Source organism: Paroedura picta, chromosome 11 (genome assembly GCF_049243985.1).
Source record: "Paroedura picta isolate Pp20150507F chromosome 11, Ppicta_v3.0, whole genome shotgun sequence".
NCBI lineage: Eukaryota > Metazoa > Chordata > Lepidosauria > Squamata > Gekkonidae > Paroedura > Paroedura picta.
The window spans coordinates 28,474,044-28,501,186 of NC_135379.1; the positions used below are offsets into that span (position 1 = coordinate 28,474,044).

The window sequence follows — 27,143 nt, forward strand, 5'->3', positions numbered from 1 at the left end:
CATGGTGGAAATCTGCACACAGGTGCACAACGATTGAGGCAGTGAAAAGGCAGCCAGTGCCATGGCTCCGCTGGCTCCGCCGCCTCCAGCCACCTCTGCCCACCGCCGGCCTCCATCCAACAACGCAGGCCACCACTGCTGCCACAGCCAGCAAACTGGCAGCCCCGTGAAAGGGGCGTGACCCAAATGGGGTCGCGACCCCTAGGTTGAGAACCACTGATCTAGGGTCTGCCTTAGCTCAGCTGCTATCTCTGAAATATTTGCATGCCAACACAGTGCCCACAAGGGCTAAGGTTCCCTGGCATGCCAATGCTGTAGATGCCGATGAGTACACTAGACTTAACCAAAATAGCAGGTATCTACAATACTGCTAGTTTCCCTACTTAGAGAAACAATAATCCTCAGATATATTTTTGAAACATCTTGACCCAAGGCCTTCTACAGATGCCCAGAGCACTTCTAACTGGTCTTGGAGCTACATTACTGAAATCCAGATAAACTATGTCCACAGCATTCCCCTGATCCATCAAGATTGTCACTTCCTCGAAAAAAGAGATAAGTTGATCTGACATGACTTGTTCTTGTGAAACCTGTGCTGAGTCTTAGAAATCCCAGCTCTCTGTTCCAGCTGCTCAAGGACTGACTGTTTGATGATTTGTTCCAAAATTTTACCAGCTACAGATGTCAAGCTGGCGGATCGGTAGTTTCCCGGATCCTCCTTTTTCCCTTTCTGAAGATGGGGACAACATTTGCCCACCTCCAGTCATCTGGCACTTCACCTGTTCACCAAGAAGTGTCAAAAATAATGGACAGAGGTTCAGAGGTTACATCTGCATGTTCTTTTGAGGGAAACTAACAGACATTGCACTACAAATCAGAGCTGAATTATACATGGCCAATGCATTAAACACAAGCCGTGCAGGGTTCAAAATGGTTGGAAATGTGAGCCTGCTTTTCCATCTGCGTAAATATTTCTGGGATCTACTTTACAGGGGTTAAAAAAAACAACCTTAAGAGTATTGGTAAATCCTTTTTCATACTAAAATCCTACCCTTTGCTTATGGTTACCAATCTCCAGGTGGGTCTCAGAGTTCTCCTAATCTAAATCTCCAGATTACAGAGTGTAGTTGCCCTGGGAGGAAATGGCAGCTCCAGAGGCCATGGTCTACTACTGGAGGCCATATGCAAAAAATATTGTTTTGCATATCTTGATGTAAAACAAGCATCTGTGCAAAGGTACCCTAGAAGTACGTGAGAGGCAAGAAGCCTAAGATTCTCAGCTGAGCTGTTTAAAGGAAAAAATTCCAGGGGATGCCGAAAGTGAGAGGAATGAGTCATAAGCACATGAGCCGGGGAAAGGAGAGCTGAAGACACAAAATCATGCATCCCTCCTTAATGCCATCACATGATGAGCCCCAGGAACCAAATTAAAGCAGGGGGAGGAGGGCAGCAAGGAAACATTATCCCTGGTTCAACTCAGAAGAGGTACGGGAAAACAGCTAGCTGGCCAAAGAAAGTTTTGTGGTCTGTGTGTCTGGTTGTACTTCAATCATGAAGTGGGATTGTTTCTTCTGCATTCTTGGATACTTCCTTGTGTCTGAAGAAGTTGTCCCTGCTGCCGCCACCAAACGTGAGTTCCTTATCGCCTCCTTTTGATTGCCTCAGGACATCCATTTGGTGCCAACTGACCAGAAGATGCTGGCCTGGCTTGCTCTTCTGCCCTTAACACAATAGTGTGGTCTTCAGGAATTGGCAGGTAAAGCTTTCAGGGCATACAGGTAAAATGACAACCTGCTAACATATGCAGAGCAGGGTGCTGCTGACAGCATAGGAACAAAGGCTAGTAAGAAAACTGGCAAACTTTACCATTATAAAAGAATCATGTTTGTGATCCTGTATATGAAACCTGGCAGATGAGTTCTTCTGAACTAGCTTAACATGGAATACTACCATACATGCTGTATGCAGTGTTTAAGTGGTTTTATTTATGAAGCTGCCTTCTCTGAGACTTTTCAGATTTCATAATATTAGTCATGTATCAGCATTGTGGAGACATAGCAAGGGAATAACAGATCCATATGCTTTCTTCCACATCCCATGTCCCATTGACAGGGACTGATGCGTATAGATGGAGTCCACAGTATGCACAGTATGTTAGAGAATGTATATGCAACAATACATTCTTTCCTGAAGGAGTTTGCAGTTTGAAGCAGGCCATGTGAAAACAATGGGAGGGAGGTTCAAAAGGGGTAACATGGAAATGCAGTTGGATATACCTAAGGCAGGACTGGAATCATTCTTCTATGGTAACCTATGAACTATTGCTGCTGCAGATAATTATGACATACTGTTGCCATCTTTTCAGCATTAAGCCAAGCAATAATTCAACAGGCATGGCTTTTCCCCTATGATACTTCACCTTTGGAATTTCTGCCTGTCATCCAGTTGTTAAAAACACAAAAAGTATTTCCAAAAAAGAATGGCAACTCCAGACTAAAGCTTTGGAAGGTGGACTCTGTGACATTATACCCCATTAAAGTACCCCCTCCCCAAATCCTGCCCTCCTCAGCCACCACCCACACAATCTCCTGCTTTTGCCACTTTTCTACTTTAAATTTCACACTTAGTCATTGCGCTTTGAGAATAAAATATGAAGACCCAGTTACAAATGAAATGAATTGAAACCATTTAATAGCCCATATGGGGTTTGATAAGAGAGAGAAACACTCTCTATGCAGCCCAACTTGGGGTGTGGGGACCGAGTATGTTGTTCTAATTGCTTTTTCACCCCCACCTCATGTTGTGAATTCATTCTATCCCTAGAGGATCTGAAAAGGACTATTGTGAGCACAGAACTGAGGGCAGGAAGAAAAGGGGTAAGGTCTTCTGAATATTGTGTAGGGTTAGAAGCATAGGAAATGTAGGCTCCTTCAAAATAACTTCCAGTTGAGATAAGTGCTTTGCTGGAGGAAGCTTCTTCTCATTTGGTAGCAATTTCTGCTTAATCTGGTGTATGTTTTTATTTTAATGCTGCTCTTTCATAATGGGACAATCTCTCTCAAGCAGCCTTTTCAAATAGAGTGTTAGTTGTTGAGGCTGGCACAAGCAAGGCCACTTCATGAAGCGTCTTATGCTCTCGTTAAAATAAGCAAGGAATTCAAAGGAGTTTTTTACTTGGGCTTTCATCCAGAGCGACAGATGATGCAGCTAACAGTCTTGTCGCAGGAAACTGTGCAGTGTGCAGTGAGGGACAGTGTATTCAAGAGCAAAAGCAGGGAAGTAGAAGCAGTGAGAAAAAGTTAACAGGACCGTATGCATTTCCGCCAAAGGCCTTCCTCTGACCTATTTGCACTGCAGCCAGCAGGGACTTGGCATAGTCCTAAGGGAATCAGCAGTGTGTGCCGCCACCATTAATCCCGGGGTGAGTACTGGCAGTAAGGACAAAACACAATCAGAGGGTGTGTGTGTGTACGTACAGAATCTCATTTCCTTTGAAGCCTGTTTTGGTTTGTGAATGCTTTCTCAGTGTTCTGCTTTGCATGCCCCAGTAACCTTCTGACACCCTCCCACTAACACTTATACCATTATTTCCCTCGCATATATTTATTATATTTATATACCGCCCTCCTCTAAGACTCAGGATGGTTTACATAAAACAGGAACAATACTGATAACTCAATTTATAACAATAATAATACTAACAGAAGGCAACAGGAGACAACATAATAGAATGGTAGAACAATGGAAAGAACTTTAAATCATCTAATGCATGCTGATGGCCGTGTAGGCTGGACAGATGACAACCATATACAGTCCATTCATACAAGAGGGGATTGGGGAAAGGTAGCGTTGCTAGCTGCAGACTGGAAAACTCAAGGGTAGTGCCCAGAAAGGAAGCTCTACAGACCATGGCCTCTGGAGCTGCCATTTCCTCCCAGGGCAACTACACTCTGTAATCTGGAGATTTAGATTAAGAGAACTCTGAGACCCACCTGGAGATTGGTAACCATAAGCAAAGGGTAGGATTTTAGTATGAAAAAGGATTTACCAATACTCTTAAGGTTGTTTTTTTAACCCCTGTAAAGTAGATCACAGAAATATTTATGCAGATGGAAAAGCAGGCTCACATTTCCAACCATTTTGAACCCTGCACGGCTTGTGTTTAATGCATTGGCCATGTATAATTCAGCTTTGTAGTGCAATGTCTGTTAGTTTCCCTCAAAAGAACATGCAGATGTAACCTCTGAACCTCTGTCCATTATTTTTGACACTTCTTGGAGAACAGGTGAAGTGCCAGATGACTGGAGGTGGGCAAATGTTGTCCCCATCTTCAGAAAGGGAAAAAGGAGGATCCGGGTAACTACCAACCCGCCAGCTTGACATCTGTAGCTGGTAAAATTTTGGAACAAATCATCAAACAGTCAGTCCTTGAGCAGCTGGAACAGAGATCTGGGATTTCTAAGACTCAGCACAGGTTTCGCAAGAACAAGTCATGTCAGACCAACCTTATATATTTTTTCAAGAAAATGACAATCTTGATGGATCTGGGGAATGCTGTGGACATAGTTTATCTGGATTTCGGTAATGTAGCTCCAAGACCAGTTAGAAGTGCTCTGGGCATCTGTAGAAGGCCTTGGGTCAAGATGTTTCAAAATATATCTAAGGAATATTGTTTCTCTAAGTAGGGAAAGTCTCAGAAAATGCAGCCAGCTGGGTGACCTTGGGTTCGCTACGATACTGATAAAACTGTTCTGACCGAGCAGTGATATCAGGCTTCTCTCAGCCTCACCCACCTCACAGGGTGTCTGTTGTGGGGAGAGAAAAGGGAAGGTGACTGTAAGCCACTTTGCACCTCCTTCAGGTAGAGAAAAGTGGCATATAAGAACCAACTCTTCTTTTTCTTCTTCTTCCTCTTCTTCTTCTTCTTCAAGAAAATTGTAAACATGCTTTCTCCACCAGGATCCCCTAATGGAATATGCGAAAATTCCTACACAACACAAACTACTTCAGTACACATATATATTAATATTCAGCACTAATAATTTCTCATAAATAAATTACAATTGATGACAGCAAGTAACTATCAACCATCCCCAAAACACCCCTAAGATTTTCCACTGTCTCTCACACTGAACCAAACCCCAATGGCATTCTGAAGGGTACTGGAACATGGTCTGTCAGCTCTAAGGTTGCTTGTCTTGATAGAAGGGATAAGACAGGGAAGGAAGGAAACCTAACTAATTTAGTTTGAGAAACACAGAGAACGAGAGAGTCCTCCATCAGTCAATATGCCATGCGTTGAATGACAACTACCACCAGGGAAGAATTGCAAGATTGGACATGAACAATAAAAGCTAGTATGCCTTTCCAAACAAGCCCTAAATCATCAACTTAGTCACACGTGCCTTGAGGCAGGTGTATAAAAGACTGCTGCTCTTCCAAGGACTCATGCACTTCAAGCAAAGATTACAGTAATAATTTGTTTCTTGGTATGAATCTGAGCTGCCTTGGTACATCCTATTATTTCAGTCATCCAAACTATGCACCATTTGTTGTGATGCAGGCCTGAGCATGCCAAACACACATTCTTGAAGCTTCCTAGCTCAATTCCCTAATGCTCCTGTAAGTATCCAGCTGTTACCGATTGACATGCAACTGTTACTCATTTACAGTCCAACAAAAGCATTCAAAAAGTGGTTCTGAGAATGAAAAAGACAAGTAAAGAAAGAACAAGAGAGTGTTCATTCGGGGGCCCTTATAGTTATAAAAGTCCTTTTTGAAACTTTGGAACATGCCATAGGCTAAGAAAAATATCAAAGGGTCATGATTCAGTCATATGCTTTCTTTGTGTTGATGAAACCCCATGTATTGATGCAGAAAGATAAGGCAATGTGATGCTACATGTGATCCTGGAGTTCTGTGGCTTGGACTGCAGATGTGTTTGGCCTTACAAAACTTCTGTGGGGAGGGGGCTGATACGCACTGGGTTTGTCCTTTCTGACAGCATCTCCCCAGTAGAAAATGGCTGGGCTGGGTTGCATTATGTTCCCACTAAGGAAAAAGGACAGGCACAATACAAATAGCTGTCTTTTCCCCTGCAGCATTAACATGTTTGCTTTTCTTGTTAGAATTTCGGGATGTGATGACTCGAGGAAGAGCTTCTTCCCATATCACGTTCCATAGGAGGATCAGGGGTTGGTCTTCCGATCACAGTACCTGGAATGAAAAGCTTTACCCCTACTGGAAAGATGGGGATGCCAGATGGGAAAACTGCTGGAAAGGTAAGCATTATGTAGGTAGTGTTAAATCAGAGATCATTAGCTTGGCAATGTATTACTTTTTGTTATACTGTTTTTATGTGTAACCACTGCATGTGACTGTAGGCAAGATGGATGATAATCAGAGAAGGCAATTTGGAGCAGAAAAACAATGCTGAGGGAGGAAGTTGCATTCCTTTTGTAGTGTTGCCAACTTCCTGTCATATCTGCAAAAGCCAGGGCAGGAAAGTATGCTTATTTTTGGTGAAACTTTGGTGAAATGGCTTTTATTAATTTAAAATGTCCTATTGTTAGCTCCCATTCTCAGGTCTTGCAAACTAAGGACCGTGGCTTCCTTGGTTGGAGAGCCAGCTTGATATAGTGGTTAAGAGCAGTGATTAAGAATCTGATTTGATTCCCTGCTCCTCTATATGCAGCCAGCTGGGTGACCTTAGGCCAGTCACAGTTCTCTCAGAACTCTCTCAGACCCACCTACCTCATAGGGTGTCTGTTGTGGGGAGAGGAAGGGAAGGCGATTGTAAGTCGCTTTGAGACTTTTCAGGGTAATAAAAAAGGGGTATAAAAACCAGCTCTTCTTTTTCTTCTAATTTAAATCAAATTTTAATCTCCTCAGGGGGAAGAGTACTAGCAAGGCTGACCAGTGACAGCCCAGCTCTGGTGGGATCCAATGTGACCTTCAGTGTGATTTTGAAGTTTCCCAGATGCCAAAAGGAAGACAATGACAGCAACATCATATATGATGGAAACTGCAAAAATCGTAAGTAGCAGCTGCACTCTACATTTTTATTGCCAATTTTGGCCCAAAAGAAGCCACAGTTTTCTCTGGATGTTCATCTACGATTTCCCCCCTTCCTTTTAAATCTGAGTGATTATACACATGTATGGAAAATATTGTCAGATTTAAATAGAAATTAATAGACGGACAGCTGCAAACTCCTCCTTTGAAATTAACAGAAATGGGAGGGGTGAGGGTGTAAGTCAGAGATTCCCAACCAGGGGTCCATGGACTCTAGGGGTCCACAGGTGTTCTGAAGTGGTATGGTATGAGGGCTCTTGACTGTCATCTCAGATCCTGCTCTTCTTTCTACATAAGGCAATGTCGCCATAGTAGTAGAAAAGGTGGGGGGAAGGGAGCAAAAGGAGGGACAAGGGTGAGGGTAGTTATGTCACTTCCAGGGAAGTGGTGGGGGTGTGGCCAGATGGTCCTCAAAGTCTGAAAAATGATTTCAGGAGCTCCTACATGATCAGAAGGTTGAAAAAGACTGGTGTAAGTGATCAGTCATAACCTTCTTTCCTCTGCGTCACTATAGTTGTGTGGAGATATCACTGATGAGCAAGCTGGTGTGAATTCTTTTTACATAGTACTGTTTCCCCACCAGGTTAACCATATCAAGAGAAGCCACATTTCCCCCATAAAACTTTTAACTATATACTGATTTGTGATCAAAAAGCATGAATTACAGGTTGCATTTTGTCATGGAGATGGGAGCAAGCAGGCTTTTTACCCTGATCTTGCATCGTCATCCTCTTACTTTTAAAAGTCCAGTAGTCTTGTTATCTGATTAATAAGGGAGACTTATTATTAGGCTCTTTGTCTTAAATCTCAAAGTTCCTCTGACAGCAAGGTAAATGTTGTGACATATTGTCCTGATCTATCCTGAACAGCCTGAATTAGGTATTTTTGTTGGTTTGTTTTTCTTTTTCTAGGTTCTTTAGATTATTCAGACCTTTCTGACCAGTATGTGTACAACTGGACTCAATGGATTGATGACTGTGGCGGGCAAAATTGCACACACAACAACAGCCACAATGTGTTCCCTGATGGAAGACCTTTCCCACGGCATCATGATTGGAGGAGAAGAAACTTCGTGTATATGTTTCATACACTTGGTCGGTCCAACAAGTCAGCCTGTCTTTTTACTATTATTCATTACTAGCAGTAAAGCCTGTTGCATACTGCAATACAACAGGCGCTACCTCATGGTTTGGTGTGGGTTTTGTGCCTCACTTGGAAGCTGGCAACCCTAAGAGGAAGTCTCTCTGTGCACAACAGTCCTGATCCAAATCAGGTTCAAGCACACCTAGAAGTGTAGAATCCCAGAACATGAACCTATCTGGCGACCTTACCTCCTCTCTGCAATGTTTTCTTGACCTGAATAGGCTAATGGCACCATGTGGTTGGTTGGGTGGATTTCGAGGCATTATACACTTTTGAGGCCCCACTTTCACGGAATATTTCCAGCCCAAAGGTAGCCAGCCCCCAGGTGGGGCCTAGAGATCTCTTGGAATTGCTGCTAATCTCCAGACTATAAAGATCAGCTCCCCAGGCAGAAATGGCTGCTTTGGATAGTGGACTCTGAGGTATGTCACCCTTTTGAAGCCCCACTTCCAAACGTCACTCTCACTGAGCTTAGCTAACATAGTCCGTTGTTTGGTTGGTGATGTCTGCCCTTCTGAAGCCTGGGATCTACTGCTGGCAACTGCATTTCCTGTTGTTGTCCGCAAAGCCAAATCATTGCCTGATAAAATTGGAAAACCTAGTTCCAAATGAATTCCAAAAAAGGGGGGGGGAGGAATGCGTATCGGTCGGGCATTTCTCTATAGCAACAGGACAGTGTTGATTTCTATTAAAAATACTTCTGTGTTGTGGCATTGGGAAACTGATCTCTTTAGTCTGGAGCTGTAATTCTAGGGGATCCCCAGGTCCCACCTGGAGAGTGCCATCCCCAATTATAGTGCCAGAGAGTTCTCCCTTCAAAGCATCCATTTTCTCTTGGGGAACTCATCTCTTTAGTCTGGAACTGGGGGCCCTTCACTCTCCCTGGCTTTTCTCCCTGGCCCTCACCTCTGTTTGCAGTTTAGGCTGGGGCTGTTGGGCTTTTCTCAGCCTACAGGCATGCCTCAGAGTTAGCAGGAGGCAGCGTGGAGACATGTGCTGGCAGCCTCCATGTCAGGTGGGTGGGAGGGACGGCCTAGCAGCTTGTGTGCCCCAGGGTCTGTAAGCGGGGGAAGGTGGCAGTTGAGGTGGTGGTGGGTGGGTGCTCCCCCTCAGAGAAGGCATAGGCTGGCTTTCTTAAGCTCTATAGGCAGGGGCCATTGTCTCAGTAGGGTGAAGCTGAAGAGCCCCCATGCAACCCTGGCAGCTTATTCACCTCAGGAGAGGTGTCTGAGGGGCCAGAGACTGTGAAGAAGTGGCAGAATTGTGGGAAGACTGTTAGGGGCAGGAGTTCTAATCTGACTGGGCAGCCAGTGGGTGGATGGCCACTCAGAGGGGTACTGGTACCAATGATAGACCTGATTGGCTCATAACCCTTAATACCAACTCCTCCCAGGATACCTTACCGCTTTTATTTATAAGCTCATGATGATTACAGATATTTGACACTATAGAAATTTATTCCATGCATGTTTCTCTTTTCACTTTGCCTAGCCTATGCTTTGTTTTATTGTTTTGGTACTTTCAATAAAGTATGAATGCTTATGCAGTTTAGTAAAAAGAGTGTTCATATGACCTTTTTTGAAGGCAAAAATCAATAGTACTCAGTGCAATTGCTTTTCCCACTTTTTCCTCTTTTCACAGGGCAGTACTATCAGAAGACAGGGGGTTCTTCAGTCATTGTTTCCATCAACACAACAAATATCACTCTTGGCAGTCACATTATGGAAGTGTCAATTTACAGAAGAGGTTTTCGATCATACGTACCAGTAACAACTGCAAGTACTATTTATGTGGTAACAGGTGAGTGGGGAAGTTTAAATCATAATTTGGCAAATCTGGACTGTTTACCCTAGTTGTTCAACATGGATTTGATAGGTATTGGGGTATCCTTGTTCTCCTAGCTCTGTGTCAGCCATTTATGCATGGCAGATGTCTTGGAGAATGTTTCAGTCACAGCCAACCCCATGGATCAGGGTTGAGTGCATGAAACTTTCTCAGAGAATAAGCAGTAGATTCCCATTAAGCAAAACACTGAGGGAACTGATAATAGACAAAATTTGGCACATACTTGGCCTTTTTAATAACCCCCAAACTGATGTTCAGGGAAGGCACCTTCCCCAAACATTGACTGGACTTTAGTCCAGTTTGACTGTTTAAGCCAGGGGTCCCCAACCACTGGGCCGCGGCCCGGTACCGGGCCGCAAAGGCCATCGTACCGGGCCGCCAGCGGCTGCGCCTGCCTCCCCCCCTGCAGCGAGAGGGGGGGAAAGAGGCCGGCACGGCAGCTGGCGCGGCAGGTGGCGTGCCAGCGACGCTAACGCGCACGCGCAAAACTGCCTTGCATGCGCGTTTGCGCCCCCTAGTGGCCAAAACGCACATGCGCGGCAGTTCCGCGCATGCGCTTTTTTGAGCAACTGCGGCAGCCGGGCCGCTGGCTCTCCCCCACCCCCGGAGGCGTTCCCCGACCAGATGAAGGTTGGGGACCGCTGGTTTAAGCCACAGGACCATTTAAACCTAACAGCTGAGCAGGGCAGATCTATTTGAGACTTTTGCAGTCAGTGTGAGCTCCAACATAGTTTGTACATTTAAATGTTTCTTGGAAGAAGGATTTCAGCTGAAAATAAGATTAAAACCAGTGGCTTATTCAATCGTTACTCAGTTTTGTATTATAAGACAATTACTCTGAAACCAGTTAATAATGTTTTGAAAAATATTCTTGTAATTTCTTGTTTTAAATTCTTTGGCTTACACCTTTTCTGCAAAAGCCATTTAAACCTAACAATGGGATGGGTCTGCCCATCATCTGTTAGGTTTAAATGGCTGTGAGCCATGTCCTTTTCATGCCTCCCCACCCAACACACACTTTGAAATGGGGGAAGCAAAATGGATGAGTTAAATGGCTGTCAGCCAGTGAGGAGAAAGCAGAATCCAAACTAGCTGGTTTGGTTTGGGGAAATTCCAGCTCAGTTTAGTTTGAAGTTGGATTTGGAAACTGCTTCAAACATCAAACTGAACTGAATCAGAATGTTTACGTTTATGCCCATATCTGTGAAAGTAGGAGAAGGATGCCTAACTTTCCCCACCAGTTGATTCTCTTCATACACTGCATGTCACCATTTTCTTCTCCTAAGTTTGGTTTACCAGACTGAAGAAAGGGTTTGCAGGTCTATGGCTAGATGAAGCTTTGAGAACTTGTGTTTGCCAGGATCATGTCAAGCCCTGCCACCACAGCTGTGAAAGCTTCTTATGAAACTAGTTGTGCTACATTCACACTTTCCCCCCGAAGTCTATGAAAGTATCTATTTTTGGTCCAGCCTTAGTCTGAATCTTTCTTTTGACTTTATCTTATATGCAGATACTATTCCCTTACATGTGACCATGACTCAGAAGAATGATCGCAATGCTTCAGACCATATCTTCATTAAGGACATCCCTATTACATTTGAAGTCCATCTTCATGATCCCAGCCACTACCTGAACCACTCTGCTGTTTCCTACCACTGGAATTTTGGGGACGGCAGTGGCTCTTTTGTTTTCAGGGATCCTGTTTCAATGCATGTGTATACACTTGTGGGAAATTTCAGTCTTAACTTGACGGTTGAAGCTATTATACCTGCCCCTTATGGGCCTGTGACACCTCCTCCACCATTCCCTACCTTCCCAGGTAAGAGTCTTGTGGATCAGTGTAAAATAAGTGAATTTGTCAATTCTATCAACTATTCAGATTTGTAGCAGTAATTAGAAAGTGGTTCAGCATCTTCAGCAGATTCAGATTTGCTATTTCTTCTGCATTAAACCCCTGGCTAGAAAAGCCAGGCAAGATAATATATATGGCCCATGCCTAAGCATTCTATACCGTCCCCACCCCTTGCTCACCCAAGCCTTCCAATAAGCAAAGCCATGAAAGGACTTGTAAGGCACCCAACATCAGAAAAACAGCTAACCAAGGAGGTAATTGTAGGTTTAAAAAGCTGTCCTCCTGCTGATGGGTGAGTTGAAGTACACATTTTTATCACACCATGTATTGGCTTTGAAGATTGTTCCTGCCTTTGAGTTTTGAAGTCGTTATACCTACCTGCCTTCCATTAAACTAAACTGCCAGCTTTGCATGGCTTTGCACAGATCTTTTGCTATGTGCACAATCCTTAGAGAAACTGTAAAGTGTACAAGAGTTTCACCACTACATCCATCCAGTGATGAAAAGAAGAACAGGTATTGTCATTTGGGTGAACATATGAAGCTGCCTTATACTGAATCAGATTGTCAGTCCATCAAGGTCAATACTAAGTATTCAGACTGGCATTGGCTCTCTGGGGTTTCAGGTAGAGTTCTTTCACATCACCTCCTAACCAATCCTTTTAACTAGAGATGCAAAGGATTGAACCTGGGACCTTCTGCATACAGTTTGTAACACACTTCCCATCTAGATTAAAATGCAGGATAGTCACAATCCCACCAGGTAATTGTCCTGCCCCATTGTAATGAATAGATGCTGAGCTAGTTACTGATCAATTCTGCTCCAAATGATATAAGTATATCTACATTAATTCCTTTCCTTTCTTCTTTATTCAGCATTAACAACCAAAGTACCTCCTAATGTGACAACTCCTCGCTTTGATAGTTTAATGGAACTCCTGACAGGAGAGGGTCCTGCTGAAGAATACTCTATCACCCGATACGGACAGTATCGCTCCTCTCTCTCCATTGTAGGTATGATCTCAGTCAGTCACTGTTTGGCAGGGTGTAGTGGAAATACCTCTGTTATATTGTCCTAATTGTACAAGGAAGCTTTATTATCACAATGTGTGCCTGTTATTTCATGTAATGGGACACATTTCAGAAGATTATCTGTTCTGCAGCTTCAGTAAAGAGACAATTTTGATCACAGTCACTTTTTGTTACCAGCCAGGCTACATGAATAATATAGATTAAATCCATGTTACTGAGCATTCTACTAAGCAGACTTGCCAAGAAACATCTGTGCTTATTTAGAAGTTCTTTGTCCTGCCACTTCATCAGGTTCTCATCGGCATTTGCACACCCTTTCTGACAATTCTGCAGAGTTGTCCTTTTCTAAAAATCACACAAAGAGAGTAAATGAAACACAGTTCTTCCTCTGCATTTGTTTGTTCATATAGTAAACTCAGGTTAGAGCATCCTTCTCAAAATGATATTTACACCCCATTGATTTCTGTGGATCTTGTCTCTAATTTAGATGCACTTAGATTCATAACCCTAAGTTATAGCTTGAAATAGATTGATGTGTACATTAATCCTGCAGGGTAAATCATACAGTTAAATAAGCACGCTTACTTGTCAATAAACCTCACAGAATATAATGGCATTTACTTCTGAATAATCAGTGATAGGATTTGATTGCAAAGTCTTTCACTGCTTTAAAAACCTGTGAGTCTAATAATTAACCTTAAACTACAAAGGAGGCAGAAATCATATACAGTTAGCAATATTTAATCATTATAATGCATTGGCATACTCTTTGGGAAGAGGCACTGAGGGAGATGGGTGTCCATTGTATGTTATTTGTGGTGCTGTCTGAAGCAGAGCTGCAGCATTGACTTTAATGGGCAGTCATTGCTGTCAATCTTCAAAGTAAAATAAGCTCAGATCCTCAATAAGAGCCATCCTAAACAGGTCTACTCAGACTCCGACATCAGTGTATTTAGAGGGGCTTACTCTCAGGAAAGTGTTCAAGATGGCCTTGTAAGTTTCCAGATAGTATGTTTTTGCTGTCAAAAGTTCTTTTCTCAGAAATACTGACCTATTACTGATTGGCTTCTTCTGCCAGAGGGGATCCTTGGGATAAATATTATCCAAATGACGAGTATCCAGGGGGCAGCTGCTCAAATAGAGAACTCTGTGGTTGATTTTGTGGTAACCTGTCAAGGAAGGTAAGTGTTTCCATTATTGTGCCAATTTTGCCCATTATCAAACTTTTGGATTCCGGAGTGTCATATATAGTTGAGCAGTGACTACAGCACTCATCTCATCTTACAGACTGTAAATCAACTGCCATACACAGAAGTCCACAGGAGGGGAGGAAGCCTGTCTCTGTGTGTTCTTGCATGTGAGGGAGGGGAGAGGGAACAGGGAGGAGGCTGGGAAACCAACAAGTAAGGAGGGAAACCAGAGGGAGTGACAAAGTCGCTCCAGAGCAGGTATGTGTAACAAATGACATCTATTCTCTTTGGGATTTTCTCTCATCAGTCTTCCTACAGATGCCTGCACTATAATAGCAGATCCTACATGCCAAATCTTACAGAATGAGGCATGTGACCCCATTGATCTCACCAACCAGTGTTTGCTGACCATAAGAAGGGCCTTCAATGAATCTGGAACCTACTGTGTAAACATTACCCTGGGAGATGCAACAAGCCTGGCTTTCACAAGTACCCTAATATCCATTAGTGGAGGTGAGTCCTCAATGAATCATTGTATTAGCTTCCTATTGGTTCTGGAGCCATTATTTTTTCACAATTAAGTGTTAGACAGCTATACCCCCAAAAGAGCATTACACTTGCCACCGCCAACTGGGGTGATCCTTGGCCCCAAAGAACCATGTCGGTCCTCAACAAGGGCCAGAGCTTTTTCTGTCCTGGCCCCCACCTGGTGAAACAAGCTCCTTGAAGAGATCAGTACCCTGCTTGAACTCCCACAGTTTTGTAGGACCTGCAAAAGGGAGCTCCTCCACCAAGCATTTGCCTGAGACTGACCAAACCCAATAACATCCACAGGTCCTCCTCAGACATGGCCTTATCTAAGCTGCTGTTCCTGTTATATTGTTGTTGATCAAGAACATTGAAATTGTGTTGATTTAGAATCACTGTTGGATTATTGTTGATGTTACTTTTGACTATGCTATATGTTTAGGTATCATCCCACAATGTTATATGTAAACCTCCCTGATCCATATGGGAGGATGGTATAAAAATCTAATAAATAAATAAAAGTTAGACAACATTTCCCACAGGTGGGCCCATGCCAACAAGCTAGATTCCATAACTGTCCCTATCAGCTATATTGATGTCCAAGAGTTTGTGGGAGCCCAAAGTAAGCACAGTTCAGAGTAAGCACAGCTACTGTCTCCAACTTGTTGTTCCAGCTTCATTTTCAAGAACAGCAGAAGGAGTTCTCATTGCCTGTGGTTTCTTGGTGGTGTTTGCTGCTGTATTGACTTTCTTCCTCTACAAGTAAGTTCCTGGATTTAGATTCCTAATTATCTCAGATATATATGCAAAGGTTGTTTTGTGCTGCTAAAGAATCAGCCTGAAAATTAAACTAGACTGGAGTTCTACATGACACTTAATATTCTCCATAAAACTCTAGTAATGCCCATGCACAGAGACACAATCTTATTACACATTTACAGGGAAGAATCATTCACCACACATTCTGCTTCTCCCTACAGCCCCCCCCCCTTAAGGTTAATTGCTTATTGGTATTTGTACACAGGAGGGGATTAAGCACTTCTCCTTTGTAGACAAAGCCATTGGTCTTTATTTTCATGAGGCTTTGGTTCCATCCCCTCCTCCAGAAACCAAACAGTATTTAACAATTGATTCATGAATGTCATGACCTGTAGTAGAACACAACAGGTAATAAGTAAATAACAGTGCAATCCAAAGCATATGAATCCCAGTGAATTCAATGGGCCTTACTTTTTATTATATATGCTTTAGACTCATTGTATTTAAGATTGTATCTTAGGCTGGAAGGAAAGAAGGAAAATATAAAGGAATGAAGGCCCTTAATGGTACTTTTATAGTCCACATTAGATAATTGCAGTGGCAGGTTAAGCTTTATGTTTATGAAGATCACCACAATAAATTGTATATTAAAAGATAGTAGGGCATTAGAGAAAATACTGGAATGTAATTTGTGTCCAATAACATCACTGGCATTCTCCATTAAAACTTAAAAACAAATCATGAGAATTCTAAGCTAAGTAGACACAACGAGTTATTACGCAGAGATTTAGAAAGGGCTGATAAGTGCCAGCTTTACCCATGACTTTCTTTTCTGTATGCTATTCCAGTAGCTGTCTAGGCACAGCGTAAACAGCCTGATAAGCACAATGCACTTATTCTACATGAAGCTTGCAGTATTGCTGAGTTACAACTAATGTATACCTGTCAGGTAGGTAGGGGAAAGTTAGGAAACAGAGGATGGGATCTGAACGGATGCCTTCAGAAGTCCAGATTCCAGAATTACTTGAGAATCAGGATTCAACATATCTAGTTCTGCACTGATCAGAGAATGGAGTTAAGGACAGCTCTGAGTGGATTTCCCTACAAACCTGAAAGAAGCCCCAGGTTTGCAGAAAAATCTGAAATCTAAAAAAGAGGAGGGATTAAAGTGCCCCCAACCAATAGAAACATCAGTAGCTTTAAGAAAAGAATGCCCACTCAGCTCTCAATTCCTGTTTCAGAAGTTGCTATATAACCACAACGATCTTGCAAAACCTTCCAAGGCTTGGCTTCTGTAGAACAAAGCCATGGGAAGAACAGGGGTGGAGTTGGAGGCCAAAATAGCTCTGGAAATGGCCTCCTGTCCCTCCCGTCATATTTACCGGTGGAGAAGGACCTGCCTGGGAAAAGCTAGGCAGCAATCCCCAAAACTCACTTATCACTTGATCAACCAGCCAGAAAGCTACTGGGCCTGTCCTGCCAGCAGCCACTGTGCTACTCAGCCTAGAACTCTGGCAGCTGCAACACAATTTGGCCAGATTATTCCTGAGTAGAAGTTGTTAGGGGGAGGTAAGACAGGGGGCAGATAAAGATAGGCTGGCTGTTGGGTGGAAAGTAGAGAAGGGACTGTGGGTCAGTGGTAGAACATCTGCTTGGTATGCAGAAGGCACAAAATTAAAAACCTCAGCATTTCCTGTTAAAAGATTAGGAAGCAGGTTATATGAAAGATGATGATGATGAAGAAGAAGAAATTGGCAGTTTTGTTAATGTTGTGACAATGTATCATCACAGGAAGACCTTTCAGTAATTAATTTGGAAAATATTTTTTTCCCAGGAGATACAAAGAATACAAGCCCATTAACCGGAACACAGGAGAAGCAGCCAATAGTGAGGGCCTGAATGTTTACTTCAACCATTTCAAGGCTGTTCTCTTCCCAGCAAACAATGAGAAGGATCCACTCTTAAAAGATAAGCTTGGGATCATCTAACTCTCTGGAATAAATTCTGCTGCTTCCATTCATTTGGCACTTTACATTGAATTGTAATTCAGTGGAAGAATACATTGTTCAGATGAAGAGTTCTATGGCACATTGCAACATGTGCAGAAGTAATAGCAGGAACTGCTGTTCAGTTCATTTAAAAGTATAAAATGGCACCTCTTTAAGAAATGGAACATTTTAGTTGCTTATGCTCTTAGTTATGCTACAGTATATTAGGCAAAAAAAATTAAATTGATTGTTTATATACAATTTGCTAAAGAAATTGTTCAGAAATATTAGAAAACACATTTTGGGGAGATTTTCCTTTGAAGAACTAATAATAGGGAATCAGTCCACTGAGCTTGGGAAGAATTATGTCTGACTTTCCCCAGTTCCATGGTGAGAAACACATATTATTCAGTTTGCCAAGTTTGAAAGCTGTAATTGGCACACATAACAGGACCAGTATTCAGCCAGTCTGTATATCATTTGGCCAGATGACATCCAATAGGTAGATAGGATCAAATTGCTCTTGGCTAATTGAACAAGTGCTAGTGAGCTGCTGTCTGATTCCTCTGTCCTCTGCACTATCGGAGGACGGTTTTCCTATTTGTACCAAGAGGAGCATGGTAGGCAATTTTGCTCTGAATTACTTGAAACACAGCTCCCTTGGGATGTGCTTGGGGATGTCCACAGGCATACAGATGCCAGTTCCCAGGTGGGGTCTGGGGATCCCCAGGTTTTACAGTTCATCTTTAGTTGACAAAGATCAGTTCTCCTGGAGAAAATGGCCATTTTGGAGGGTGGAGTCCATAACATTGAGTTCTCCACTCCAAATCTCACCCACTCCCAGCTTCACCCCAAAGTTTCCAGGTATTTCCCAACCCAGAGTTGACAAATCTACACAGGCAGCTCATTTATACCTGGAGTCTACCTGCTCACGAGTCTTCAGGCCCACACTAGTTTCTCCCTTCCTTTGTTTTGGCAGAATATAAAGTGCACCATATTGCACTGCATTTCCAGGAACATCTTTCCTGGAAGGGGCATAGTTTTTACATGGATGGGTTCTGTCTCAATGACTTCCATTATTTCAATTTAGAATCAGGGACCAAGACAAAGCCTTCCGTATTCCCGGCTCCCCATTGCTAAGCAGTCTACTCTGCTTACTGCAACAGCTGTTGTTCTAGCAGTCAAGTGAGAAACCTCATGCTGATATGTGGAACCAGTTGATTCGCCCACACTCTTACTTAGTACACTTGGAGTTCACATTGGTGCAAGTGGAGGACCCAACAGTTTAGTTTACCAGCACAGTATTAGAATACTGGATTAAAGGCATTCCTGAAGGTTAGAAAATAAATCTTCAATAAAATGTAAGCATTCTGCAAACATTAGTGATTTTTTATATTTTAAATGACTTTGGCAATGTGAATTAGTTCCACCAGCTTCATTTTTACAGGAGGTGCAGGCATACGCACATATATACAAAAGAGGGTAAGTGTGATTGTGGAGCCAATATCTGTAATTTTATTTCCCAGCATGGGTTTGGGTCAGAAGAAGCAGTTGTGGAAAATGCAGGCTCAGTTGAGATTCAGGCCAAAAAACTGGGTAAGGGTAAGGATTAAATCTGTCCCTTCAGTTGAAAAAGTCTCACCAATGCCTCCTGTCTTCTTTCCTTAGAAGAACATTCCAGGTAATGGTGTAAAAAAAAAGTTAAAACTTCCCTTTTCCAGTACTATGGCTCCAATCCCCACTACATAAAGCTGATTATTGTTAAAAAACACACTGAGGAATGAAGGTGAGAGGATGCATCTTGCCTCATAGGAAGCAAGTATGAGATTTCAGTTTGAAAGTTTGCAAGAATAGGATATGCCATTTCCTGCAACTTATCCGTTTGGAAGGAATAACAAGTTAAAGCCAGTATGCTTCTGTTAATTGAATACAGCATGCTACACAGGTACTGCCACGTATATCTAGGACTTTTAGAAAGTGTAATTTTGAGGTATGCTGTAAAAATGTAATATGTATGACATTTTAATCTGTGAACATTCTTACTAAATCTTCTAATGGGCATCTTGCCATGTCTGTGTGAGAGGACTTTTCTCATGCAATTTACAATAAACATTTTAACCCACAAAAAGCAGCTGTGCTCAGATCTATCTCTCTTTCCCAATACCAACAAACCACATTGATCCCTGCTTCAATCATCACATTTGTCAAATGTAGGCAGAACCACAGGGGTCTTGCCTTTTTTCTATGGCCTATTTAATTCCTTACAATATAAGTATTCTTCACGTAATTCTTCATGTGCTCCAAATTTCCCACATGGACATCTTTTACAGGCACAGCAATAGCTTGTGTATGGAGTCATGGGCAATTGTGCATTTTTGTGTTTGCTGTGTGCATACTTGATGCACATCTGCTAGGAGACTCACAATGCCATCCTAAGCAGAACTATACACTTCTAAGGTCACTGGTTTCAATTGACATAGGATGCAACTGCTTAGGGATGACACAGTTAGCCAATCACTATTTCATATCATGTGGGGACACACAGTTAAAAATCTGCATATACAGGGCAACTGAAAGGCATGTTAATGCAGGAGTTGTGGAACAGGTGATAGACTTATTTGTTCACTAGTTTACTAAGAACGGGCATTGAAAATGCCCCCTCCCCTGACCCCCGGCCAGGCAGCTTAAGGTGGCTTTGGGTCGCAGCTCGCAGCCGGATCAAGTGGGGCGGGCAGGGACTGGCTAGCTCGTTAGCAGGCCCAGGACAGAGCTCCTTAGCAGAGCTTCTTAGGCAGTCAGCAGGCCCTCGTTATCAGGCCCAGCCTAGCAGGCCAAGAGGCCCTTGTCAGTAGGCCCTCCACCACGACCAGGGCCCTCTTCCCTTACCTACTGCTGGTTCCAGGCACTGAGGCGCCTCTGAGAGCAAAGAGGCTAGAGTCCAGGGACAGAGGGCGGGAGCTGCAGGGGCAAGGCCAATCAGGGTGCAGCCAGCAAAACTGGCTGCACCCTGATTGGCCCTATTCCAACTTGGATAGCCGGACACATTCCACCCCCCAGGCTATTTCACAAATATATAGAGGAACCATGGATAAGGATGGGCAGTTTTCCTTTCCTTGGCTGTTCTTGTTGCCATTTCAGCATGGTTGAAATGCATACAGGATTGTCTAGGAAGATGACAGACAAGTAAATCTCAACATTGGGTCTGAGGAATAACTGGCAATTTAAATGTCTGTATTTATATATACACACACATTTATTAAGATATGATAGCATCAAACCTTTATGAAAGGAAATTAATATCAGCAGAGTTTAAATGTGCAGAGGTTGCTGCACCAGGCTACTTAAAATAGTTTTAGAAGAGAAGTAATTGCCTGTACCTGTTGTTTGTTCCATCTGTTCAGGAGGCAAGCAGGGAGGAAGTATGCTTAAAGGAGTGCAAAGTCTTTTAAGAGCCAATCAGAACACTAGAGACTGTTTGAAAAATATCAGGAAAGTCCTACTCTAACTATGCTAAATTCACACTTCCTTCTGCTTGCCTCCTAAACAGACTGAAGACAATAGACAGTTAATTAGGCCCCTCTCTCTTTTTCATTACAAAATTGTTTCTCTTCATAATAAGGCTATTTTATTCTTTGAAACAGTCTGGTGCTTTGTTCCTCTTTATATTTTTAAACTTTGCCAACCATCAGCACAGAAAGAGCCTTGCTATTTGCTATCATAACTACTGTTGTTAATTTTGCAGTTGTTTTCTCTGTACCATACCTGTTGCTTGGTTTGGACCATAAGCATGAGATTGGTGCAGCCAACATATTCAGGGATGGATGGAGGTGGGGGAGAATAGAGTTCCAGGTGGCTGGGCAAGGTGAGTTTTGTTTGAGCAGCCCTGTCCCATCCCTTGTTACAGTGCGGTGAGACCCAGGACAGCAGAGTAGCTACATGCAGCCATAAAGAGACACCAAGAATGTGACGGCTGAGCAGCCAACAGGACTCAATTTCTCAGTGCCTGAAATAAAACATGACATTATCATGACCGTGAAATGGCAAACTGAGGCACGCCTCCTCCCTCGCCCCCGGTTAAACAACCTCTCCTTCCCTCCCGCAGCCGCTAAACCACACTGGCCACCGTCTCTGTCCCACTGGAAACAACTTTGAATGTAATCCGGGACGGACCTCCAAGACGCCCTCTGGCCTCCGTTGCAGACAGCGCCTGCGTCTTTCTCCACGTGCGGCACGCGGCCAATCACAATCGAAGACTGTTTTTCCCCAGCAGCCAATCAGTGCGCAGGAAGGGCCAAGGCGCAAGCCGTCGAGCGCCATGTGGCGAGGGGTCCGCTGCGTGCGGGCGCTGGCGGGGGTGCGAGCGGCAGTTGCTGGGGCGGCCGGGGCCAGAGTCCGGGCCCTGCGCGCGGCGAATCCGTTGGCTCCCTCGCTCCTCTCCCACGGGGCCTCCGTGGCACGGCGGAACGCCAGTGGCGAGAGTCGCACTGAGGCGCGAGGGGCCGCTGAGGAGGCCGACCAGGAAGACGAGGCGGTCGGGCAGGAGCCGCACACTGGGCCGGACGCGGGCGGGGACTCTTCCGGTAAGAAGCCCCCCAACCGCCGAGGCTGGCTGCCTTGTTTGTGCCTTTCGTAGGCGCATCCGCAGAGTCCAACCGGCGTCCGCGGGCGCTTGAAAGACGGCAGAAGCGCCCTGGCTGCGAGGCGGCCGCTGACTCCGGAGGTTTCTGCTGGAGTAAGTCTTGTCAGTCCTGAAGGAGACGCTGGACGCCGGCTTCGTTTTGTGGCTGCTGCCGCCGTCTGCAGACCAGCGCCAGGGCCCCCGCGGGCAGGCCGTCCCGGCGGGCGAAACTTCATGTCTGGCGGAGCTGGGGGAAGTTTCGCTTGGCTTGGATCGCAAGAACCACGGCGCTTGGGGTGGCAGAAGCGGCTACTGGCCTGGGATTGGGGCGGGGGTGCCTTGTTCTGAGACAAGTGCCGCTCATATTGGTCTCCTTGACCTGGAATTGGAATGCGAGTACGTTGATCCTCGAGCTAGACTTTGAGCACAACATTAATTTTACGGTGGCGTGAATTTTATTCGAAACTGTTATGCTGTACTATTTATTTTTCTTTATGATATTACGTTTATATACCACCCTCCCCTGAGCTTTTAGCTATGGGGCTAGAGTTTGCCATGGGAGCCTTGTTTGAACCTAGTGCCAAGGGGTTGACTGCAGGCATGCACTGTCTCTTCCAGATCTGGCTGGTTGTTTTTAGTAGTCAGGGCTCAAGTGTTTCTGTAGGGGTCACGTGTGTTTTGCTGATTTTTCAGTCAGGCTTGGAAGAAGCCCTAGTCTCTGTGGTGTTCTCAGGTGACATTTCATACATCTGACATCTCCTTTAATCTAGGAGTATTTGTTTGCAGTGAGGTGGCATTGACCAGCATAGTGAAACTTTCATATACGCCTGTAGGGCAGGGGTCCCCAAACTTTTAACCCTAGGGTGCCCTTGGAAGTCTGACACAGTGTGGTGGGTGCCTTCTAAAGACACTCGACAGGTGCTAAGACAGGTGTTGGCTGGCAGGCACTGTGGCACCCAGTAGAGAGTAGTGCTTACTCCGTGATGACAGAAAATAACTTTTAGTCATGGAAAAATTAATCATTCCATGCCTGACAGTATGTGTCTCTTTCTCACTGATTACATTTATTTTTTTCATTTCAGATTATGCATCTTCAACATTCAGCATTGACCATATGGTTTTGCTGCTAAGACAGGAAAATGCCAAAGATATCTGCGTTATTCAGCTGCCTCCAGATCTGAGATACAGTGATTACTTTATAATTGTTAGTGGATCTTCTACAAGGCATCTGCATGCCATGGCTCACTATTTGGTGAAAATGGTATGGTAAATTTTTCATTTGTTTAGATTGGAATAAACTAATTTCTCACTGTGTATCAGGCTAAAGCTGTAGAATTAATTGGAATATATACATATCTCCCTAGCTACACTTGTGATCAGACTTATTTTCCAGGTAGTGCCTGGAAATTTGCTTTGCATGGTGGGCTTTATGACAGCTGAGATGAGATGAATGCTTCCTTGTTTTATTCAGGCAAGGTATTGCGCACACAAAAATGATGCCATGTACACTATAAATGTGACTTCTGGGTGCATGGCAAGGAGGCGTGACCAGCTGGCATCATCTACAGCAGTGGTCCCGAAACTTTTTATCACTGGGGACCGGTCAACACTTGACAAATTTACTGAGGTCCGGGGGGGGGGGGGGGGATAGTCTTTTGCTGAGGGATGTCGCCACCTGAGCCCCTGCTCCGCTTGCTTTCCCACCGGCGCCCCTGACTTCCTGCCGCCCACTGGGGGGTGCTGCCAGCAGCAGCTGCACAGCACCACACCGAGGGGGAACCCCAGCCATGGCGGCCACTGGAGAGCACCAAAGATGAGCCGGCAGCAGGGTAGCCCCCGAGGCAGCATGCAGGGAGGAGAATGAGGAGGAGCCGCGGCCCGGTACTGAATGATCCATGGCCCGGTACCAGTCCCTGGACAGGAGGTTGGGGACCACTGATTTACAGGGTTACTTGAAGCCTGAAGAATATTTCAGGGATTTCTTCACAGTTCAAAGATTGAAGAAGGCTGCTGTAGAGAGATGTTGGTTAGTTGAATGTACTGGCTTTAAAAGACCACTGTTCTGGTGCAGTCTAAAACGTGTGTGTCTGTGTGTGAGACAGAGAGAGAAAAGAGACACAGACACATGTACACAGAGTATGTGTGCATGCATGTCCCAGGTTGACCGATGAAGGGCCTTACAGTCTTTACCTCCTGAGTTTTTGCATATGCCAAATTGCTGAAAATTATGTGCAGGACAGTTACAGCTTCTCAGATTTATCAGTCCTAGAATAAGGAACAGACATACATCTGCAGTAGACTGACAGAAATAATAGCACCTACAGTTCTTCAGAGACCTTCTGTTGGATTTGCCAATCTCTTGTATGGATATTTCTTATATTACTGAACACATTGTACAGCAGTAAAAACATCAGTAACTATGGGTGGAGCTGCACACAGACACACTAGAACCACATTTAAGGGGGCTTTGAGACTGGAACATTTTAATTCAGAGCAGGAACAGATGGTAAGATCAATAAAAATATAAATTGCTCTTGCAAAGCTTAATTCTAGTCTTTGCTAATTTCCTGTTTAATTTTTAACATTCAAAGTATCCTCACCCTTTCTTTTTTTCTTTTGTTTCTTTTCCCTCCAGTATAAATATCTGAAGACTGAATCTGAACCTCACGTTCGTATTGAAGGAAGAGAGACTGATAACTGGTTGTGTATAGATTTTGGTAAACATTCAATTCAGTACTTGTTATGGTTGTGAAGCCATTTATTACTTAGGACAGAGAGTAAAAACAGAACGTATTTCCTCTCATTAGGCTGTTTTGCTAGGAGCATACGATCTAGAGCAAGAGAAATTACAATACCACTCTACTCTACGTTGGTTCGATTTAATTTGGAATATTGTGTCCAGTTCTGGGTGCTGCAGTTCAAGAAGTATATTAACAAGCTGGAACGTGTTTAGAGAAGGGCGATTAGGATAGAATCATAGTGTTGGAAGGGATCTCCAGTGACAATGCCAGGACTGACAACTATTTGCCTACCCAAAGTGATTCTCTCCCCCCCCCCCCAAATCTCCAGAATTCAGAACATACAAAAGGACTTTATTCCTTACTGTTAATTATACCATTAGTCCAATTTTAGTATATGTGCTGCCGGAGCACATTATACCATTAGTCCATCAAGGTCAGTTTTGGCTTACTCGAGTCTCGCAGCATCTCTCTAGTTTGAGGTTGTCTCTGGTAGTGGTCTGGTCTTTTACATTATCTTATCCTTTTAGCTGGAAATTGAACCTGGGTCCTTCTGCAGGCCAAGCAGATGTGTGGCCATAGCCACACTTCAACGTGTGCTTCAGCTAGTACTTAAATTCTAATGCTGTGTGCCTTTGAATCATGCTTATTAGTTATAAGAATCAGATGGTGAAAGCAGGAGATTAGGTGCAGAATCGCTCCTCTTTCAAGTTCTGATGATGGGCATCAGTTACATGCCTTTCCATGAAAATAGCTAATTACTATTAATTGAACAGTTCTGTTGATCAAAAAGTTAAATGTAAACAATTCTCTAATATACCATCAGTGCTGTCACATTAAATAATGCATCTATTAAGCTGAAACATGCCTTTTCATGAAAATAGCTAATTACTATTAATTGAACAGTTCTGTTGATCAAAAAGTTAAATGTAAACAATTCTCTAATATACTATCAGTGCTGTCACATTAAATAATGCATCTATTAAGCTGAAACATAACAATTTCACCAAAAAACTGAAACCAGCCAATCTGCAGCACAGCACCTGCATATATTCCCTATACTTTTCTCCCAACATCTCCTTGCAGAAGGAAGATTTCATTGATATTGCCTGCTTTCCTGTTCTTGCTACAACCCCTCCAACCTGGAGTTCTTGTCCATGCAGGTTCCCTAACTCCAGGCATTATTTTTCTGAGGGTCAAAAATGACTACTGGACAAAGGGCAGGGGGTGGGAATCAATATCCACCTTCCACTGACAGCTGATTGGATGCAATACGGTGGAGCATACAATAGAAAATTTCCAAAGCCAAGCCTTTTGGTGTTCTGCAGGGCCTGTAAAACGGAGCTCTTCCGCCGGGTCTATAGTTGAGGCCGGGTGGAGAGGAAGATCATGCCCCCCCCCACTGGAGTGGCGGTAGCGAATATCATTGGCACCCTCTTTGACCCTTTCCCCTCTGGACTCAGTTGGGAGATTCTGGGTCTGGGAAGTTTTTTTTTAATGCTGCATCTTGTTTTATGGGGTTGATGTATTATTGTGTATTTTATATTGGTTTTAAATGTTGTTGGGGGTTTTATGCTGTAACCTGCCTCAAGAATTGGGGGAGAGGTGAGAAATACATTTCTAATAAATAATAATAATAATAATAATAAAATGTACACATTGAAATCACTAGTCAGGTGCAAGTTGCAAGTTTTATCCAGCCACAGAAGAGCACAGACTCAAGTCACGCTTTGCTTATTTTGACTCTTTTCCCTCTCACAGGTAATATTGTGATCCATATTATGTTGCCAGAGACACGTGAAATTTATGAGTTAGAAAAGTTATGGACTCTTCGAGCTCATGATGATCAGTTACTACAGATAGTTCCAGAATCCTTACCCGATGACTTCATATTTGGAATGCCTGAACAGCAATGAGTAATTTGTCTTGAAAACAAAGCAACTTTGCATAAACAGCTGTTTGTTTGCAATGGCCTGATGGTGATTCTTGGGATATGTGAAGGGGAGAGAGACTCTTGTAACCTTCAGGGAAACCTTTGAGCAAATGGACATATACGGAAAACAGCTTAGCAGAACACTTCGCAAAAGTGAGAACTGCCTGTGAATCACACTTACTGTATAACTTTGTAGAGATTGTCATTTAGTACCATGTTTTTTCCTTTTTTCCCAGGACTTTTTTGTTCTTTTTTATATAGGCAAGTCACTGTTAGCGACAGAAGAGTTTGTTTCTGTAAGATACTGTTGTTGTTATTTATTTCATGCCAATCCTGGAACCAGCTCGTGGTGGGTTACAATTGTCCTTAACTATTATGACAAAAAGTGGGAGAAATATAGCTGTTCTGAAATGGTTTTAAAATGAACTACATTTATTACCCTAC

At 43.6% G+C, this 27,143-nt stretch overlaps 2 protein-coding genes and 1 long non-coding RNA gene across 5 annotated transcripts; 2 read left to right on the forward strand and 1 right to left on the reverse strand.

Moving 5' to 3' along the window:
* The first annotated feature begins 1,434 nt into the window (after positions 1 to 1,434).
* GPNMB (glycoprotein nmb) lies at positions 1,435 to 19,541 on the forward strand. Of its 2 annotated transcripts, none has more exons than XM_077303272.1 (11): positions 1,435 to 1,630; positions 6,129 to 6,281; positions 6,892 to 7,035; positions 7,986 to 8,168; positions 9,859 to 10,017; positions 11,573 to 11,881; positions 12,790 to 12,927; positions 14,024 to 14,126; positions 14,443 to 14,648; positions 15,338 to 15,425; positions 17,257 to 19,541. In XM_077303272.1, the coding sequence occupies exons 1-11, from the start codon at positions 1,552 to 1,554 to the stop codon at positions 17,408 to 17,410; spliced, it is 1,716 nt and encodes a 571-aa protein (XP_077159387.1). In that variant the 5' UTR covers positions 1,435 to 1,551; the 3' UTR covers positions 17,411 to 19,541. The 2 variants fall into 2 exon arrangements, with proteins under 2 accessions (XP_077159387.1, XP_077159388.1); XM_077303273.1 differs by lacking the exon at positions 1,435 to 1,630 and adding an exon at positions 3,404 to 3,421.
* Positions 12,921 to 21,701, reverse strand: LOC143820442 (uncharacterized). 2 transcript variants are annotated; one of them, XR_013225343.1, is made up of 4 exons: positions 21,581 to 21,701; positions 21,173 to 21,413; positions 13,997 to 14,114; positions 12,921 to 13,290 (listed from the first exon to the last, which is right to left on the reverse strand). It is a non-coding gene; the product is annotated as an uncharacterized LOC143820442 (long non-coding RNA). The 2 variants fall into 2 exon arrangements; XR_013225344.1 differs by having other exon boundaries at positions 21,494 to 21,588.
* A 24-nt stretch (positions 21,702 to 21,725) lies between these two features.
* On the forward strand, positions 21,726 to 27,142 carry MALSU1 (mitochondrial assembly of ribosomal large subunit 1). Its single transcript, XM_077303274.1, has 4 exons — positions 21,726 to 21,990; positions 23,111 to 23,289; positions 24,664 to 24,745; positions 26,528 to 27,142. The coding sequence occupies exons 1-4, from the start codon at positions 21,726 to 21,728 to the stop codon at positions 26,680 to 26,682; spliced, it is 681 nt and encodes a 226-aa protein (XP_077159389.1). The 3' UTR covers positions 26,683 to 27,142.
* Position 27,143: the final 1 nt, after the last annotated feature.

Coding starts and splice junctions, on each gene's coding strand:
- MALSU1 (XM_077303274.1), top strand. CDS start 21,726: ATGTGGCGAGGGGTCCGCTGCGTGCGGGCGCTGGCGGGGGTGCGAGCG. Junction 21,991..23,110: donor CGCGGGCGGGGACTCTTCCG/GTAAGAAGCCCC, acceptor TTTTCATTTCAG/ATTATGCATCTTCAACATTC. Junction 24,746..26,527: donor CTGGTTGTGTATAGATTTTG/GTAAACATTCAA, acceptor TCCCTCTCACAG/GTAATATTGTGATCCATATT.
- GPNMB (XM_077303272.1), top strand. CDS start 1,552: ATGAAGTGGGATTGTTTCTTCTGCATTCTTGGATACTTCCTTGTGTCT. Junction 7,036..7,985: donor TGATGGAAACTGCAAAAATC/GTAAGTAGCAGC, acceptor TTCTTTTTCTAG/GTTCTTTAGATTATTCAGAC. Junction 14,649..15,337: donor CCTAATATCCATTAGTGGAG/GTGAGTCCTCAA, acceptor TTGTTGTTCCAG/CTTCATTTTCAAGAACAGCA.